Consider the following 18,595-nt stretch of genomic DNA (forward strand, 5'->3'; position numbering starts at 1 on the left):
TTTCGCGGAAATTTTGAAATGCGAAATTATTAAAGGGAATGTTTCGAGCTCGTTTTACGCGAAATTAAAGAGATTTTTTCTCCCTCAAGAGCGTAATTAGATTTTATGTAAGTTTGAAAACAAGCCAACATTTTTTTCTTACATCATACAAGTGTACGAAAAAAATTTAAATAAAATATTTAAGTTAAAATTTTTATCGTCACGCTTTTTGCAAATAATATGGGATTATACAAATGAAATCGATTAATTTTTTCGTATAAAATTATACAATCAATGCAATTGTGACAAATAATCGGAAGGGCTAGAGGATTAAGTTCAAGGTACATATACATAAATGGGTTTTAATTTCCTATATAAATGAATCTTATTACCCTTTACGAGCCATCGCAGTGTTTACTGAAACCAATATATACTGGTATATATTGGTTTCGATTCTTCCGAGACTGTATCCGTTGGGAGTGTCGAGGAGGTTAATGAAGATCTTACATCATCAGGTCGGTAAATATATTGCGCAATCAGCGAGGCAATCGTCAAAAGCAATCTCTAGCTCTGCCAAGAGGAAGGAAACCGGTATAATTTCCGCTCGAATCCGTTTTATTCGATTTATGATTTGGCGAAATTTTCTACTACATTAATCTGCCGCGATCCGACACGAGTACTTTCGAAATTAAAAGTTTCGAGAATATGGCAAAAGCGAAATATTTTTCAATTTAAAATCCATCCATTCAAAGACAAATGTGGAGTGGATTTTCAGTTGACGTCACGAATTTTGATATATGTATGTATAAATCCAAAATAAATATTTACTGTTACTTTCGTTTATATAATTTGCGTGAAAAAAACAAAATGTTATAAAAGTGCTTCATGAACGTCTTTTGTACGAGTGCTCTTACGTTTATTCCGTAATATATTTTTCATAATTTTCTTGCGACGTTCCCAAGAGTAACCGTGAAATCAGAAAGAAACTGCTCCCCTTTTCCCATTTTCTGCACAATGAAAAATATTCATAGAAAACGTGCGACTGTTCAAAGGCTTCACCCGGGATATTATATTATATTTGACACGCATCCTTGCATGCATACATCACTAAGGATCAAGAGTTTTTTCATCCCCGAAAAGCCTTTTTCGCCTCAAAGGGTGAAAAGAGGCCAAGTGAAATTCATTTTTTTTTATTTTACCTTCATAGAAGTGGAGAAAAACTATGAATTTTTAGCACAAGTGCTTCCATAGAACGCGTTCAATTTTTAAACGTAAATATTCAAAACGAAATTCCGCTTTTATCTGAAACCATACTTTTACTAATTAAACATTATTCAATACATATTCATTTCACGTTAATAAAAAATTAGGAATGTTTTTGTTTTTTAATTAATATTCAAACATTAATTAACATTGAGTGCTCTTTTTTCGGGACTTTTGACAACATCGATTATGAAATGAGCAATGAAAAATGATTAAAATATAATATTGAAGAATGGATACAAAACATTGTAAGGTATATTAAATTTGGAAAAAGGTCTTCTTTATGAGATCGTAAAATCGCAGCAGTAGATACCTAAAGAAAGTATAAACAAACAAACAAAAGGTCGAGTCAAAGACATTGATGAAATGGATCTTTTCGTTTACTAGTGATACGTTATTTATTTTTTATGTTCAATATATATGTATATACAAGTTGTAATATTTTGATATTTATTTGCAAAGTTGCAAGTTTTTTTCGCATCTGATATAATTATTTAATATAATATTAACGTTGCTCGGGATAATCCGATTGACTGCAAATGAACGGCAAATTCGAATTTTAAAATGGAGCCCCTAAGGGATCAAATTAATTAAAGACCAATTAATTAAAATTTTCTCGTTTTACAGACACTCTCATTCTTTTTTTCTCAGGAAAATTCAGATTTTGAATATTATTTCGTTGGAAGCAATTATTCTATTCGCAGAAACGTGCCGATATTCTCAAACAAATTTACGTTTTGATAAATCTCAAAACAAAAATAATTATATTTTTTTTCCTGAAAAGGGATTTACATATGTATTATATACTTGTGTATACGATTCATAAGAACTTGTAAGCCAGGTATGTATGTTCAAGCTAATAATTGGAACGAAGCTTTAGACGAACTAACATTTGATCTACCTAGCAAAAACAAGAGAACGGAATCACCTGCAAAACACAAACAAAACCGCAAAACAAAACAAACAAGCACACACCGACGGGTTTTAAATTTAAGCTTCTCGGAAAATTACCTTCTACATATTCAAATTTCAGTATCGTTTTCACCATTTTGCTCGACTTATTCACTCCTATTTGCACAAACGTGATTTAGATTTCAAATTTCAAAAGCATACATGTATCGTAAACATTCATTTTCTTTGTGATTTATAAATCGAATCCGTTCATATCAATAACAAAGGTAAAACATACACGTACATACATACATATATGTATAAAAATTAATATTACATTGTACATATGTATCTACAGTTGATTCTAGTATTCGTTTTTTATTTGTGACTAACACATACATAAATATTTACATACATACATATGATTACATCAAAAAATTGATAGGTACTATTAAATAATACACTGAAAATAATAAATTATAATTTTTTTTCGGGAAAGTAAAACACTGTACCTACAATCATATATTGACTTCTATGTATGTATATACATAAGTATTTTAGAAGTAAGGCTAGAATTTGTGACATAGTATATATGTAAATATCTAGTGGTTGTCAAACTATATTAATTTACTCTAGAAAATAGTAAGTTTTTAATTAGTGATGTTGAAGCCTCATTTTTTTATTTGAACTTTTACTTTTATGTATATAAAAATATATCTCGAACCTTAATTTTATACTGTTTACTTCTGAAAAAAATTATATTTTTTCACTAAATGAGGATCATCTATAAACTGTTTGAAATATTTTAATTTAAAATCTGGTTACAAATTAATTACAAACTAAGTGTCCTTCAAATTTTGTATTATTTTACTGTGTCTTGATTCTTTCACATGATTGACTTTTGCAATTTCAATATCATATACATAAATGTAGACATGCATGGATAAATGTATTATCCCATTTTAAAAAAGTGATTTTGACCGGAAATACTCGTGTATTTGAAATAGCTACCACCTGTATTGCATCTTACTAAGAATTCATGTATTGTTTAACCCTACTTTCTCATCCTTGGGTTTCGTATTATTTAAAAAAAATACGGAATTGTGTATTATTGAAAAAAAATATATGAAAACCAGTGTTTCGAGAGAAGTGGTTTCATCGTTTCCGTTTCTGCCATTGTAAGTGTATCTTTTTTTTTTGTTAAATATGCCAAAAACACGGAAATCGAGCGAAAGGAACAAAGCAAGGATTATTTTTATACATTTTCAAGGGTCGGGATTGATAAAAAATTTCAAACTACTGAAATTATCGCGATGTGCCGTCTAAACGACATTAAAAGGATACAGTAAGATTGGTTTTATAAAAAATCGATTAAAACAGGAAACATAAGGAAGAAAACACTGTAAAGATCTCATTTTAACGACTATGTCATTCAAAATCCCAAAAGTTGCTAGAGAGGTGAAAAGTGAATGAAATTAAAAAAAATCTTCCCAAATCGTAACAAGTCGTTTTATGGAAGTTGGATTACGGGGTTGCAGGATCAGAAAGAATCAGATCTGTGGAGTCAAAATTTACCGACGTCGACTCCAATTCCGACTTCAAATCCGACTCCAAACTCCGACTCTAATTTTAGTAAGATGGAATTTTTTTGCCAACGTATAAAATTATTAGTAATGAACATAATAGCGATTTTCAAAATATAAAAAATCGAAGGAATTAAAAAATTGTTATTTAACCCAATTTATGGAATTATTGGTAATTTTATTTTCATTTTTTTTATACCAGGAAGGCCCAACAGGTAATCCCAATGCGCCTCCATAACCAGAAACATTGTACATTTAAACAAATATTATTATACAAAGTAAAAACATATAAATTAGCATCCATAGGTCTAACATCTATGGTCAAATTTGTAAATTTGCAGAATTTTTTTAATGTAATGAATTAGGTATAAATAACAACATGTAATAAAATAGGTATAAATAAAAAGTAAATACATTCATATTATATGGGTATGAATTTCATGCACAAACTTTCATGAATATATCGATTTTGGCCATAACACATCAAAGTATGTGTGATTCAACGATTTAATTGATAAATATAATTTAAATTCATGATTTTTATGAAGAAATTATTGAAATTCAATTTATTAGAGGATTTAATTCAATAAAGTTAGAGACTCTAGTAGACGCATACAGTAATACTATTAATAAAAAAATAATGAAAAGGAGTTGGAATCGGTTGATTTTTTTCAACTTTGACTCCGCTAGAAATGCTCCAAATCCACGACTCCAACTCCGACTCCACAACCCTGGAAAGAGCCCACTGCTCTCTGAGGTCAGGAGAATGCAGATGGTGGTTGTTTTAATATACCCGAGTATTTTCGGTCAAAATCATTTTTTACAAGCTGCTTATACATTTATCCACTTCTGTATATGTTCATAAGTACATACATACATACTATGTATGTATATAGGATGCTTATATGAGCATCATGAAACTTTCCCGTCTTGCAGTCTTAGCACCAAATCAAACTCAGTACTCTCATTAACATCTCCGAGAGGTGTACAATGTTTCAACACGAAGGAATTTACTTACATTCGCGAAACGTAGAATCGATACGCGAAAAGCACGTTGCTACAAAATTCATATTTATGGGAAGCTCCTTTTGACATGTTTATACCCCAGTGTTCACGTTTGAAATCCCAGCTTTTCGAGGGAATACGAATTTGATGCGGATCGGCTGAACTTTTTCCATTACCATCGCGTGAAATAACACACGATTCGTGTACTCACTTTATTTATTTGAATAATGGATTAAGTTTACGCTTCGACTTGTGTTTAATTATTACTTAAAGATATTTAAGGCGCAAAGCGGGGTCCGGAACGAGTTGATTAAATATTTGCGGTCGACTTTGTGCCGCGTTTGCCTTTCGACATATATTCGATTTGCATACAGAGGGTGGGCACGTAATAACCGTTATTAATTATGACGCCATGGCCATACTACCCCTCCTCCATGTTAAGTTTTCACCTGAGCCTATTACTATTTGATTAGAAGCTTGGACGATTTTCTCCGAAGGGTTTTGCGGAATAGGCCCTTTGTAATACGCATTCGCTGGAAACTCTCGAGGTACATATGTATGTATGTATACATTGGCACATTGGTCTACCGACCAAACTCTCCCCTTAAGACTACCATTGTAAATTAACGAATCAATGTCGATCCGGTTTTAATTTATAGGGTCGGATTTTGTGAATTCGTTTGCGAGAGGAGGAAGTCACAATGGGATGTCTTAAAAGAAAAATGCTACTAATTTACCGGTGTTTTTTTCCGACGGATTCGAGCTTTTCTCGTGACAACCAAACAAAGACGTTGATGAATGTGGCGCAAATATCGACAGGCCTGTATCCGCAAGAAAATACTATTAATCAAAACGATTTTCTCTCTTGGCAAACGAGAAATATTTGCTGTCGATGTTTTGCGTGAAAATCATCACTTTTTGTCGTAAAAGAGCAAATTAGATCTGTATGCGAACGCCCATGTTACAATTCAGTATTTAGTAATATCAATACATGAGCATTTAATATATAAAACAGAACATATGATGGATAGAAAGAAAAGTGTATATTTTTCCGTTTTCCTTTATTACAAATAAGAATATTCCTTGTTTCCTTAAATAAAAATTATTTACCTTACTTAATAAAAATTATTTACCGTAAATAAAAATTAATTTAATATGGCTATTTTTATTAATAGTATTTCTTTTAAAAGTAAATTGATTTATTTAATTTGAAAATTTGAGAAAAATAAACATTTAATATTTCTATGATATATGTATGTACGTATGTACATCCACTATACATTTAGATATGTACACATGTCTGTATATACATACTAATGTAAATATTTATTTATACAGGTTACAACCATTTTTATTAACACGACATCTATGTAATATCAACATTGTACATAAATATTATTCAAAGCCAATTACAAATATGGATCATCAAACATTACAATCTTCATAAAGACATGCATATGTACATACATATATGGACAATTTTTTGCGGAATTTTTAAATATCAACAAATCATGAGCAGAAATTGGCGGGCAAGTTTCCTTTGCCCACAAAAACGGTTCACTTTTTGTCAATTACTATCGTCCTGCAAAGTAAGAGAGCAAAAAAAGGTTGACAATAGTGAACCATTTTGTGTGGGCAAGGGAAACTTGACCGCCGGTCTTTAATTATGGGATGCTGTAAACTCAAATCTTGCGAGAAATAGGAAAGAATTGCCAGTTTGTTGGAATCGTTTCCAATAAAATCAGATAAATTGGGAAACTCTGATAGGAAATGATCGACCCCGGAGTCACATATCCAAGATCTGGCCAGCAACAAAGCCAGGAATAGAACCCGCGACAACAAAATCGAAAGCATTACATGCTAAGAATTGATCTATGTTGCTGGTTGTAAATATATGTATTAGATATATCTTCATACATATATGTATGTATAATCAAATCAATTAAACAATGTACAAAACTTAAAAGTCGATTAAATGAAGGGTTTTAATTTTAATTTATAATTTGTTTCATTATGTGACGTGCAAAAGGCATTTCCCCTTTTGACTTAATATTATGAAAATTTTACCTATGCCTGAAAGTACTAAAATTTATTGAATTAATAATATTCCACTGAAAGCTTTCAAAAGGTCGGTACCTTAAACCGTTCTTCGAGCTCATTAGTCATTACCGATAATATAATATTATACATTCGCAAGGCTTAGGTCTAACATTAGAGCCTGCTAATTAGTGGAAGTCGGTTAATTATATATGGGATCAAAGTGCAACGACGACCTACCCTTAATGCGATGTCCAGTTCAAAGCCCCTTTCCGGATTGTGGGGGGTCGTGGATCGCCATTCCGGGTCGTCGCACCGGTTTCTAGGTCACGGGTCATGGATCGTGACGTGCCGCCGCCACATGCGCTTTTCCTAATGTGGGAAAAGCTTTTCCGCCGAAAGCTCCACATGTGCGTGACCGGAAGTACAAACGGACGGGAAAACTTTTGAATCGATACGCTTGCGCCTCTCCGTCCGATCCGGATCTGAGATAGCAGGGAAACATTTTATCTCGAAAAACGGGAAAAGGACCAGTTCAGGACATTGTATTCATTCAATGTGGTTGGTGAATTCAATTTTTTTGACGTAGAACTTTCTATTTGAGATGGAAAATATGTATATGAGCGGTAGAAGTAGAGTAACATTTAAAATCATTATGAATCTGGGTTTTTATTTTGCATAGACATGATCCCTGCATATGAACACACTACAAAATATCAAAAATGATGAATTCATTTTTTTCCGATAATATTCATTTGACCGGTTTTTTTAATTCAATGTCTTCTTTTATAATCTTCTTTAATCATGATGAATATAATAGTTTTAGGTTGATAGTAATTGCAAGTTTATTATTATTTAATGGATTTTCCTTTGAAAATATGTATATAAATGAAAGGATTTATTTTCAATGGAATGTTTTTGAACTGAAGAAGCTTTCAAAACTTGGTAAATATAATACGAATACAATATTTTCATCATCTAATTACATATTTTTGAAAGGTACATACATTATATTGTAAAGTAAAGAAAAGACGTGTAAACGGATCAGAGAGGCAGAGGAATAAACATGAAGAGAAATAATATTTTGTTTGGTCTGATTTGAATGAATTCGATTTTGAATGAATTCATTATAATCATGTATATGTAGGCGGAATTGATAAATTGGTCAAATTTTTTTATTATGAATAATGAAAGATTTTCATATGTAAGTAATATTTGAAACCATTAATGAAATTGAGTATCTCAAATTAATTCAGAATTTTAGTATTCATAATTTAACTGGGAAATTATAATATGGTTATACATATGTAAATAGAGTACTCTTGGGTTATAAACAAGAAATTGCCTTAATAAAAACTTTTTTTGGAATAAATCAGGTGTATTAGAATGCTTACACATATGTACCTGTATAATCGTATAATTATGTAAAATACAATGTACATACATACATACATATGTATATAAGATGGTGTTTCTTTTCCTACTACTGGTATTCGCTACGAAGGCGTATGTTACGCAATAATAAGAAATATTTCTTTACCATTTTTATTTTATACATCTTTCTCGTAAATAAATCAGGAATCAAAAAATAATTCCTTCCACAGGCAACTAATTGCCATTGTTGTAAGTTAACGTTAGTTAAAGTTTTGTTCGAGTTGGGGTCAAAGAAACTTCATCTAACGCTTAAACTATCTATCAGTACTTCTTATACCTACTACATATAACAAATAAGTGAGTGAAAGTAAAACTTGGAAGATACGATGTGCGAAAGCAAGTGAGATAATTCAAAAAGATATAGTATAAGAGAAAACGAGAATTAAGTCTCACAATGGAGATGATAAGTTTTCGTTACTTGCAAAATATCTCAACGCCGCATGGAGAGTTAAAAAAATTCCGATTTATATACCCGTAGCTTAAGAACAAAAGCTTTTTTGTATTGTAAGCATAATAAGCCGTTACGTTAACACGATTTTAACCGGAATCGACTTTTTTTTATATATGTACATACATAATAAAAAAATCGTAGAATGAAAATTGGCCTATAACAATTTATCTAAATATATTTTTTTAAAAACTACGAAGATTTTTCGCCTGTAAATAAAAAGTAATGCTTTTTATAATTACGTAGAGCTTTCAATGTTGCGAAAGTACCTACGTTTTTCGAATAAAATTACATTTCTTTTGTCATCTTATTCACCTTTAGCATTGTTAATGAGAAACTGTCACGCATTTCGAATATAAATTAACATAGAAACGCTAAAAAGCTATAGAAGTGATACGATTTTTTTCGGACGCCAAGAGAAGAGGTCGGTCAAATGGCCTCCCAAAATCATATTAGCACTAATAGATATTTCTAAATGAAGCTCGGCAGATCATCGCCATACTGGCGTTTTTTACATGTTAGATATATTTTAAATAAATAAAAATATTAATTTGTCAATATCAATAGTCAATATCAATCTAGATAGATAGCTTATATGTAGTACTAAAGCTGATATTTTAATTGGAATTAACAATTAAATTTCAATTATTTCATAGTGCCACGACAAGTCACCCTAATCGTACGATCCTGTGCTAATCTTTAATACTGCTGGTTAGACTTGGATATTTGTGACTCTAAGTCGATCGTTTGTTATCAGAGTTTGCCAATTTTTATAATTTCATTGTTGAAACGGTTCCTCACCAAATGAGCCACCTAAAATAAATAAATATACAGATAATGAACGGTCATTCTATCATCAACATCATCATCTCAATCCCTTAAAATTTCCCGTCAAAGCCTTTGAGATGTCAAAACACCAATTATTTCAAAGAGGAATTCTATAGAAACCACATTACAACGTTGCTATAAACCCCCTATCCCCCAATTTAAAAAATATTGCAACCTGAAATCAAATTTGCGAAAATCCCCCTACCCGTTATGTAATATATCAAAAATATCTGAATTTGATTTACGTATAATATGAAAAAAATATGTACAAGTATAAAACCATAGATGGATTATGGATTACTTAATTAATTCATTAATTGTTAATATCGTGTTCTTCAGCCTAATAAAAATGCTGCAATGTTTGTAATTAATTGTTTAAGAAGGCGCATTGGGGTTGACCTCTAAAGTTTCCCTTGTATATACATATCTATGAAAAATAAAAATAAAAATATGTATGTACATACATTCATACATACGTATGCAAAGAAAATCCACATCTTGCTAGCAGCGATAGACGTACGGGAAATCGAATACATTTTTCGATTCCGGCCGTGATTTGAACCCATGACCTCTCTCCTGATAAAAAAAATCGCTTAACCAGTGAGCTACGCTATTTAATGTGCAAAACGAACAATCGCACCAGCGAATATTCTAACACGATTTCGGACAATTTTCGGCATACACGAAAAATATTATATCGCGGATAGGCGTGCGTAATAGTACGTATCGTCTCGAACACGATATGAATATGAATCGCATATCGATGTTTGGAGCATTGGTTTCATGTCACGTACGTGATACACAATCCCAATATGGTGGTCGACGACATGGCGTACCGTAAACCCTGGAAGTCTCAGCCTCCGAGCCGTTTATGTGCTGTAAACGCCTCAGGCGACATACCACACTTGAATATACATAAGTACATATGTATGTATACACAGGGTTGGGCAGAAAATGCTGTACGGTCTGGTGGTTCGTATGTATTTAATTACATTCAACGGTGTACGTAGGCGGAAGTTTCATGGACACCCTTACACAAATACGGGTCGAAGTTGACGTGTGTGAGTTTGTCGAAAGTCGTTCAGGCGTGTACTAATTGCGGTGAGCTTTGTGCATTTTGATTAGGAAAATATAATAGTGCGATCTCGTTATATGCTATGATTCGATATAAATCGCGCAGTGGCTGAGTTCGTTCAATATTTGGTAGAACTACATACACATAGTGTGTAGTTGAAATTTGTGAATGAATAATTCAGGTTTCTTTTCGCCACGGTTGCCAAACGAAAAGTACATATATTTCAGATGATGGATATTGCAAACCCTACGGTTTATAAAATGCCTAAAGTATGAGGCAACTTCATTAAACGAATATATGAATGTATGTTGATTATAATATAATTAATACAAATGGTTAACCGCCATAGCCGAAAGTCGATTGTTCGAAATGTAAACTCTAAGATGCAATGTTGTTGCTCTTATTTTGATATTTATTTATTTATTTTACAAATATACCAGGAAGGCTTAACAGGTAAACCCCAATTGCGCCTTCCTGGTTCACATAATTATTACATAGATACATGTAAATCTAAACAATATCTGACATCTATGGTCAGATATTACAAACATCGTAATACGATAAATAACAATGAATAACTTTCATGTAACAATACGAATTTTTATATTCGATAAACACCCACAGAGACATCTATGATGAGCAATATGGCGAGACCTAAGATATAACAATAACTAAAGGTTCGCAACAGAAAATTGGGAAGGAAACGCCAATTTTTACAGGAATCGTTTCAATGAAAATCAGAAAAATTGGCAAATTCTGATAAGAAACGATCGACCTTGACAAACCAAGGTCTGGCCAACAGCGAGACTTAGCGGGAATCGAACTCGTAACATCAAGTACGAAATAATTCAACATTCACCACTAGACTACGCTGCTGGTTATGGTGTTTGAATACGTATTACAATGTAGATATAATAAAATCATCGGCGTGGAATAGTGGTTAGCATATTATGCTTTCGAGCGGAGTGGTCACGAGTTCGAGCCCCACTTGAGTCCCGCTGCTGGCCAGACATTGTTTTGTGAACAATATTAGGGAGGGGGGGGGGGGTCCACAGAAAACGGCAAGGAGTACATGGAGGAAAAAAATTTGGGAACTTATTCTTCATATATATATATATATATATATAGACTTGTCCCTTCTCTACTTTTGTTCACCGTGCTGATTATGTATATTTTGTATGCTCAAATTCTTTAGATTTTTAATGCTTTTATTCTATGCGATTTATTTATTTATATATGTAGTTTGTTATTTTCGGAAGATTAACCTAGCTTTTGGCGATCTTTGATTTAGGAATATTTTTTTTAGGATCTTTATTTATAGCATTTTATAGTATCTGGGTGTCTTCTTTTTGGATCATATAGCTAGCAGTATAGCTTGGTGGTTGCGTTAATGCTAACCAACGAAAGAGGCTCCCGACTTCAAGCTCTGGGTTGACCTTGATTGAAAAGTTTTTATTCGGAAGTATTATGCAGTACCGCTCGTAAAAAATGGATATTTGTGCTCCAACTTGATCGTTTCCTATCAGAGTTTGCCAATTTATCTGAATTCATTGTTGAAACGGTTCCCCATCAAATTGGCAAAACCATCCCACCCACTATGTCACCACATTTGAATATAATTTCAAATTTATGATCTATAAATTTATATATGTACATATGTACAAGTCTAATACCAAAATTTATGCATGTAAATTTCATCTCTGTGTTTTTTTTTCAATATATGTACCCAAGTACATCATATATGTATATAATAGCGCTATTCTGTGTGTCTGTGTAAGATAACGCTCGCCGTACTATATTAGTGGTTTCGATTCGACATATGTACGTCACAGTTAAAACACTGGCAACAAAACGTACGAATATAATACGAACATAATAACAGATCGCCAAAAAACTTCTATATATATATATATATATATATATATATATATATATATATATATATATATATATATACTGTTTGCTACCAATGCTAAAGAAATAAGTCTCTTCATATTTAGCGCCATCTATTGAAAATTTATTTAATTAATTAATTTTTCTATTGGTGTTTTATGTTGTTTATATGTAGGTAGTTTTTACCTTTTTTTTGATATTAAACAATTAAATATATATATATTTAAATAAATATATTTAAAAGGTGTTTGAAAAAAAAATACGACCACGTGCGAATCGAACACAGTACCGTCATATTTCTCTGATTTTTTTTTAATTTAATAACTTAATATGCCGTAACCCATGCAATGATATTTCATCGGGCACAGCACTAGTATTTTATAAACTTAATATAATTGAGATTATTACTGTTTAGTGGCAGTATTTGCGGACTCTATCTCTCTGTACGTATGTACATATGTCTAATATTATATGGATATGTACCGATATATGTATATATGTAATTATGAATCTCATATCATACTCGATCAAAGAGCCATATTGAAGGAAGAGCACTCCAAAACAGTACCGTTCAAATATCTACGTATAGGAGATGGTTTTTACTCGGTGTCGGGTCATCTATCATCCCTCGAAGTTTGGCGTAGTATGCTGGAGACATCCAGTATATCTGAATAACATTACTTGAAAATAAAAATGCATACATATATTGTATATACATACATAGATTGTACTATATATGCATATGTATTTAGACCGACCTATGCAAGTACTTACATTAGGTGTTGGTATTAAATCGAGTTATTTTTACTAATACTAATATAGCGCAAAACTTGATGTTTATGATAGACAAAAGCCGTCGGGACTAAAAGTACATTATCGTCCATCACCAGCGACAAATCTAATTTTGTATTGCTAAGAAAATAAGCGCTTACGACACTTCGGCAAAAAGTAATTTCAAGAAAAGGCTGCCTAAAAAAGATTTTTTTTACCATTTTGACAAGTGAATTATGCCAATTTGGATATTAAATATGAACTAGTTACGAAAGTTGAATTCTTAATGTAAGAAAAATGTCAAAAAAGATAATTTGAGATACGTCTTGCTAAAAACAATACTTACAAATAATTGATTGCAGATTTATATTTCGATAAGGAATCGGTAAAAAATTTATAAATTAATTTTTCAGTCGAAATCATACCATCATATTTATATTGATTTACACGTATCATTAAAAATATGATTTATAATAAATAGAATTCTTATTAATCACGTAATAAATTTGATAGGTTTTACGAGTAAGGGATTTAACCATTCCTCTTGTTCCTTTAACGTCTTTATACATATTTTTTAACAGAATTTATTCTGCCACACATTTCTAAGAAAAATAAAGTAAGCAAGTTTATTGCCATTACAGAGTCAAAATAATAAAACAAAAAAATTTAGAAGCCTATGGATAGAGCGAATTGTAGGGCAATCAGTTAGGCAATTTATCATGACTAGAGACCGGAATCTGAAGGGGCTGTTTATTGTTCAAAGATTGTAAATGCATTGTTAAAAGTTTGCCGAACCTTTTTTACAAAGGATTTACAACAATGGAACAATAGGCGGCACGTTTCCGGCCCCTTCAGATTCCGACCTCTAATCATGACTATACCTAGGATTTTGACCAGGGAAATATCCATTTGGGGCGGGTTGCCAATGGGCTGTATTCGTAACATATTATATTTTTATTTTATTTTATTCAATCAATAATGTACACTCGTCGTATACATCGCTCCAATGCCACGAGCTTACTTTACAGATCAAGAAACAACAAATTTTATATGAATACAAAATTATTATATATTTTTACGTTATACACGACTTATCTATGTATGTATATATGTATATGGTCAAACATTGCAAAGTAGCTTTGCAAGCATTTTTTACAATACGATCAAAAAGATCAATATAAGCATTTATACAATACAAATTTATACGATTATTATCCACAGGAGAAATTTTGCCGCCGAACCTTTAGATGCTGAATATCTCAAGATTTGCGAGATAGATAAGAGAGGGGATGCCAATTTTCACAGGAACCGTTTTGAAAATCAGAAAAATTGGCAAACTCTGATAGGAAACGATCAACCTGGAGTCACAAACCAAGGCCTGGCCAACGGAAACCAGTGGGATTCGAACCAGTGACCCACTCTTCGAATCCCACTGGTTTCAAAAGCATTATATGCTAACCATGCTGTTGTTCATGCTGTTGGTTAAGAATAATATAAATTAAATAATATCTAAAGGCTGGCGGAAATATAATAAACAACGTTATCTTCTTCCAATATCAACTTAAACTCATGCACCACTTTTTTAAATTAGCCAGAGGGAAAATTGAGGCTCCTAATCATGACTATTCATCGGGTAGAAAATAATTTAAGGACTCTATTTTAAACACTAAAACAAATGCTTTGGATTTATTACAGTCAATTTTGAAACTTTTGTTAACCGCATTCTATTCTATTTACACGGTGTATTTTTATGGGTCTATGGGTCCCTAATATTTTGCTGATATTATTTATGTAATTAATATATAAATTTTTATACCATATGTACATATATGTATATGTATGTATACACATGAATTTTCAACTGATATAAGCTTCATCTAATGATACTGTAAATATATATAACATAATATATAGAGGAAATATATGAGTAGGAAATTTCAGCGTATCTTTTTACGGCTTCGATACAATTTAATTGAAATACATGAATGTCATGCGAGGGTTTGGTAAGTTCAAATGTCTTGAGATTACGTGAATTCGAATCGAATCTCAAATAGCGAGGGAAGCATTTCAACGCACCAAAAGTAGCCTCAATCTAATTAAGGTAACAAAAACGATACGTATCGGTTGAAATTTATTTATTTATATATATGAACTTTCACATACACATATACATATGTATATACATACATACATCGTACAATATAAGTAAGCCGATTACTATGTTCCAATTTCGCTGTGCTCGAATGCTTCGCTTTTCAAGCTGTCCGGACAAAGGGAGAGATTTTTTTTTCAGCCACGATATCACGTATTAAATTCTATTGTATTTGAGAGAAGAATGCGCTATATATGTATTTATATGATTTTCCTAGTAAATTGAACTTCTCGGAAACTGCGAACCAAACAAACAAGCGAAAACGTACTTTATGGAATTTTCGTTAAATATATAAGTAATTCTGTCGATACGTTTGAATCCATGTGATCAATTTTAAGTTTAGGAATTCTTTTTTCTCGGAAAAGCCTCAATTATCTTGCCGGGTTGGAGGGATTTTTATTTTTTGTCTTAGGCCGAGAAAGAATAATCGTTTTCTGAAATTGCGGGATATTAGACGACAGATGCTTCGACTGAAATAATTATTTCGCTGAGAGAATAAAAATTAAGGTTTCCTTTTTAAAATAACGTTTCGGATGCTAGCGGTGGATTTTTTTCGCAATATAGTGAGAAAACCTATAAATATTTCAGACTTTCGACGAAACGAATTAATCATTGTCGTTGCCTCGTACACCGGTATCGTTTGGTGTAATTAATGTTGTACGATATTTTATGTTACGTATATATATTGGTATATGGTTTCAGTGAAAAAAAAGAAAATAAAGGTATTCTTTTTTGTTTGATTTACATGGCATATTAATTTCAGTTAAATTTTCAGATGCTTATGTTTTAATATTTGGAATTTTATATACATATAAGATATGTGTGTATAAACATCTACATAAAACTAATTCTGTTTCATAGCATAGACATCGACATTGATGTATGACTTTCGTAGCAAAATATTGATATATTATGCAGTTTTTTACATTAAATATTTTTTCTCTAAATAACTTTCACCTCTAAAATATTATAAATAAATACATTTTTAAGGTCAAACTTCATTACATATGTACACATAAGAAAACAGTGTTCACAAATAAAAAAAAAATCATACCTTTCTCCGCATTAAAAAAATGTAATTCACTCTCAATGAGTGAAACTACCAAGAAAAAAATCTTTGAAGCACATAAACGCTTAAATCGTTTTCATTTGAAAACGATTGTAAATTGAAAAAAGCGTACACTCATGTTTTATAATAATATGTTGTGATATAATATCCAACGGATGACTTTTTATAATGGAAAAATAAAAAAGCTGATGAAAAAAACTAATTGGTTTTTAGATATTATTCAGTTGAACTGTTGAATACCTTATAATATAAACGACATTGAACAGAATCGTATTAGACATATGTAATATCCATTTCAATGTATTAAACTTAAAAATATCAACCGAGCATATATTATGATTCTATATAATTGCTTTCTACATAGCGAAAAAAAATAAACTAAAAAATTTACACAAATTCAAAAAAATGACAATTTTTGATTATTTTTTGTCAAATTAAACGACCAATTCCACTCTGATGAATAAATTTTATGAATTTTTCATATAAATGGAGGTTATCTCTAATGAAATGTCTTTTTCGTGTTAATGTTACAGTATTCGTCGACGTTTCATCTCATTCACCGGGTACAAGTAAAAGATAAATTATATAATATATAAATAAATATAAAATTACTAAAAAAAGATCGATCGATTGATTTGTCTAAATTTTCAAAATGTGACATTTTTATACCATATTTTCTAATGTCGATATTGGCTTTTATTTGAAATAGGTGCTATTTATTTTATTTAATATTTCAGAATGTTGCGAATTTTATTAGTTTTGGTCGTATCGATTGTAGCCAGCAATGGCCAGTTGTTTAAATCCGGATTTTGCCCAACTTTACCAGCCGTGACAAGCTTTGATGCAAATAAGGTATTAAATAATATTCATATATATTTATGTAATATATGTATTTATTCATAAAAATTCAATCACAGTTTTTTTTTTATCAATTTTTGCCGTTTTCCTTCAATCCAATTGAATATGTGTGATGTTTGCGATTAAATATTATATGTAATTTATTCAATATTAAATTGAAAAATTGTACAGTTTTCTGGCCTGTGGTATACTGTTGAGCAATACCCAACTATTTACGAAACAATAGCCAGGTGTCCAACTATCAAATACACCTACAAATCAAATGGAAAATTCAATATTGAACAAAATCAAATTTTACTGACGTGAGTAATACATTTGCATTGACAGTAATTAAGGTAATATTAGTATTTATGCTATTTTTTAAATTTTCAGAAATTCATCTCCCATCTCGTGGGTCGCTACTGGAAGTTTCACTGATGGTCCCACCGTTGCGAAATGGACCTGGAGTATTCCTATGATTCCTTCCAATATTCTACGAATTCCTTATCAGGTTTTAGGCACGGATTACTCCAACTATGCAGTGGTGTACTCTTGTTTGAATCTTTTTGGTAACTATATGGGTAAGTTCTCATCTAATTTTACGTAACTACCTATGTATATATACAATGTATGTTACGTCCTCGGTGCACAATTAATTTTTAATCTGATCAAAACTTTCAATATTTCAGAGAGCTTATGGATAATGACCAAAAATTATCCTCTACTTTCATTTAATTCTGCGTCAGCTAGTGGAAGGGCTGTCATGAAAAAGTACGGCCTGAATTCGACCATGTTGATACCAGCTATTCAACTTTTCTGTATACCAAACCAGAATCCATGAATATTAGTGTCACACTCAATTAATATTATTGTCAATGAATTCCATCTTCATACTTATAATATAATATATGTATATATGTAATTGCAAGAAAAAATGGTTTCGGGTATTTCAATTACATACAATTTGATTCAATATTATTTTTATTTTATTTATTTTTTTTATTTTTTTTTTATTTCATACCAGGAAGGCATTACAGGTGAACCCCAATGCGCCTTCCTGGCCAATTACAAACAATACAGCATTTTTTTTATTATATAAGTCGATAAATTACGAGACACTGACTAAAACTCGATAATTAACGAGACATCTATGAATTATACACACACATTATATTGTAATATTTACATTTATCATACTCAAATAGTGGTGACATAGTGGGAGACATAGTGACATAGACATTATAAATAAATATATAATATTATGCGATTGATAAATATACATATTCGAGTACGTTATTTTTAACAGACTACAATATAAATAAGTACATTA

The 18,595-nt window shown here is 31.2% G+C and overlaps 2 protein-coding genes across 2 annotated transcripts in view; one reads left to right on the forward strand and one right to left on the reverse strand.

Moving 5' to 3' along the window:
• LOC143917011 (atrial natriuretic peptide receptor 2-like) overlaps window positions 1–18,595 on the reverse strand; it is a 69,230-nt gene that overhangs the window by 46,766 nt on the left and 3,869 nt on the right. The gene's annotated exons all lie outside the window — the stretch shown is intronic.
• Window positions 10,281–18,237, forward strand: LOC143916810 (apolipoprotein D-like). The gene is made up of 5 exons (XM_077438055.1): window positions 10,281–10,387; window positions 17,166–17,280; window positions 17,458–17,588; window positions 17,659–17,846; window positions 17,955–18,237. Exons 1-5 carry the CDS (start codon window positions 10,281–10,283, stop codon window positions 18,104–18,106), a joined length of 693 nt encoding a protein of 230 aa, XP_077294181.1. The 3' UTR covers window positions 18,107–18,237.

The sequence above is a fragment of the Arctopsyche grandis genome, chromosome 9, assembly GCF_051622035.1.
Source record: "Arctopsyche grandis isolate Sample6627 chromosome 9, ASM5162203v2, whole genome shotgun sequence".
Lineage (NCBI taxonomy): Eukaryota > Metazoa > Arthropoda > Insecta > Trichoptera > Hydropsychidae > Arctopsyche > Arctopsyche grandis.

Bases quoted from the DNA above. Each gene is read 5' to 3' on its own strand.
- LOC143916810 (XM_077438055.1), top strand. From the start codon at position 10,281: ATGGTGGTCGACGACATGGCGTACCGTAAACCCTGGAAGTCTCAGCCT. The intron at 17,589-17,658 runs GTGAGTAATACA...TTAAATTTTCAG, and splicing joins CAAAATCAAATTTTACTGAC to AAATTCATCTCCCATCTCGT. The intron at 17,847-17,954 runs GTAAGTTCTCAT...TCAATATTTCAG, and splicing joins TCTTTTTGGTAACTATATGG to AGAGCTTATGGATAATGACC.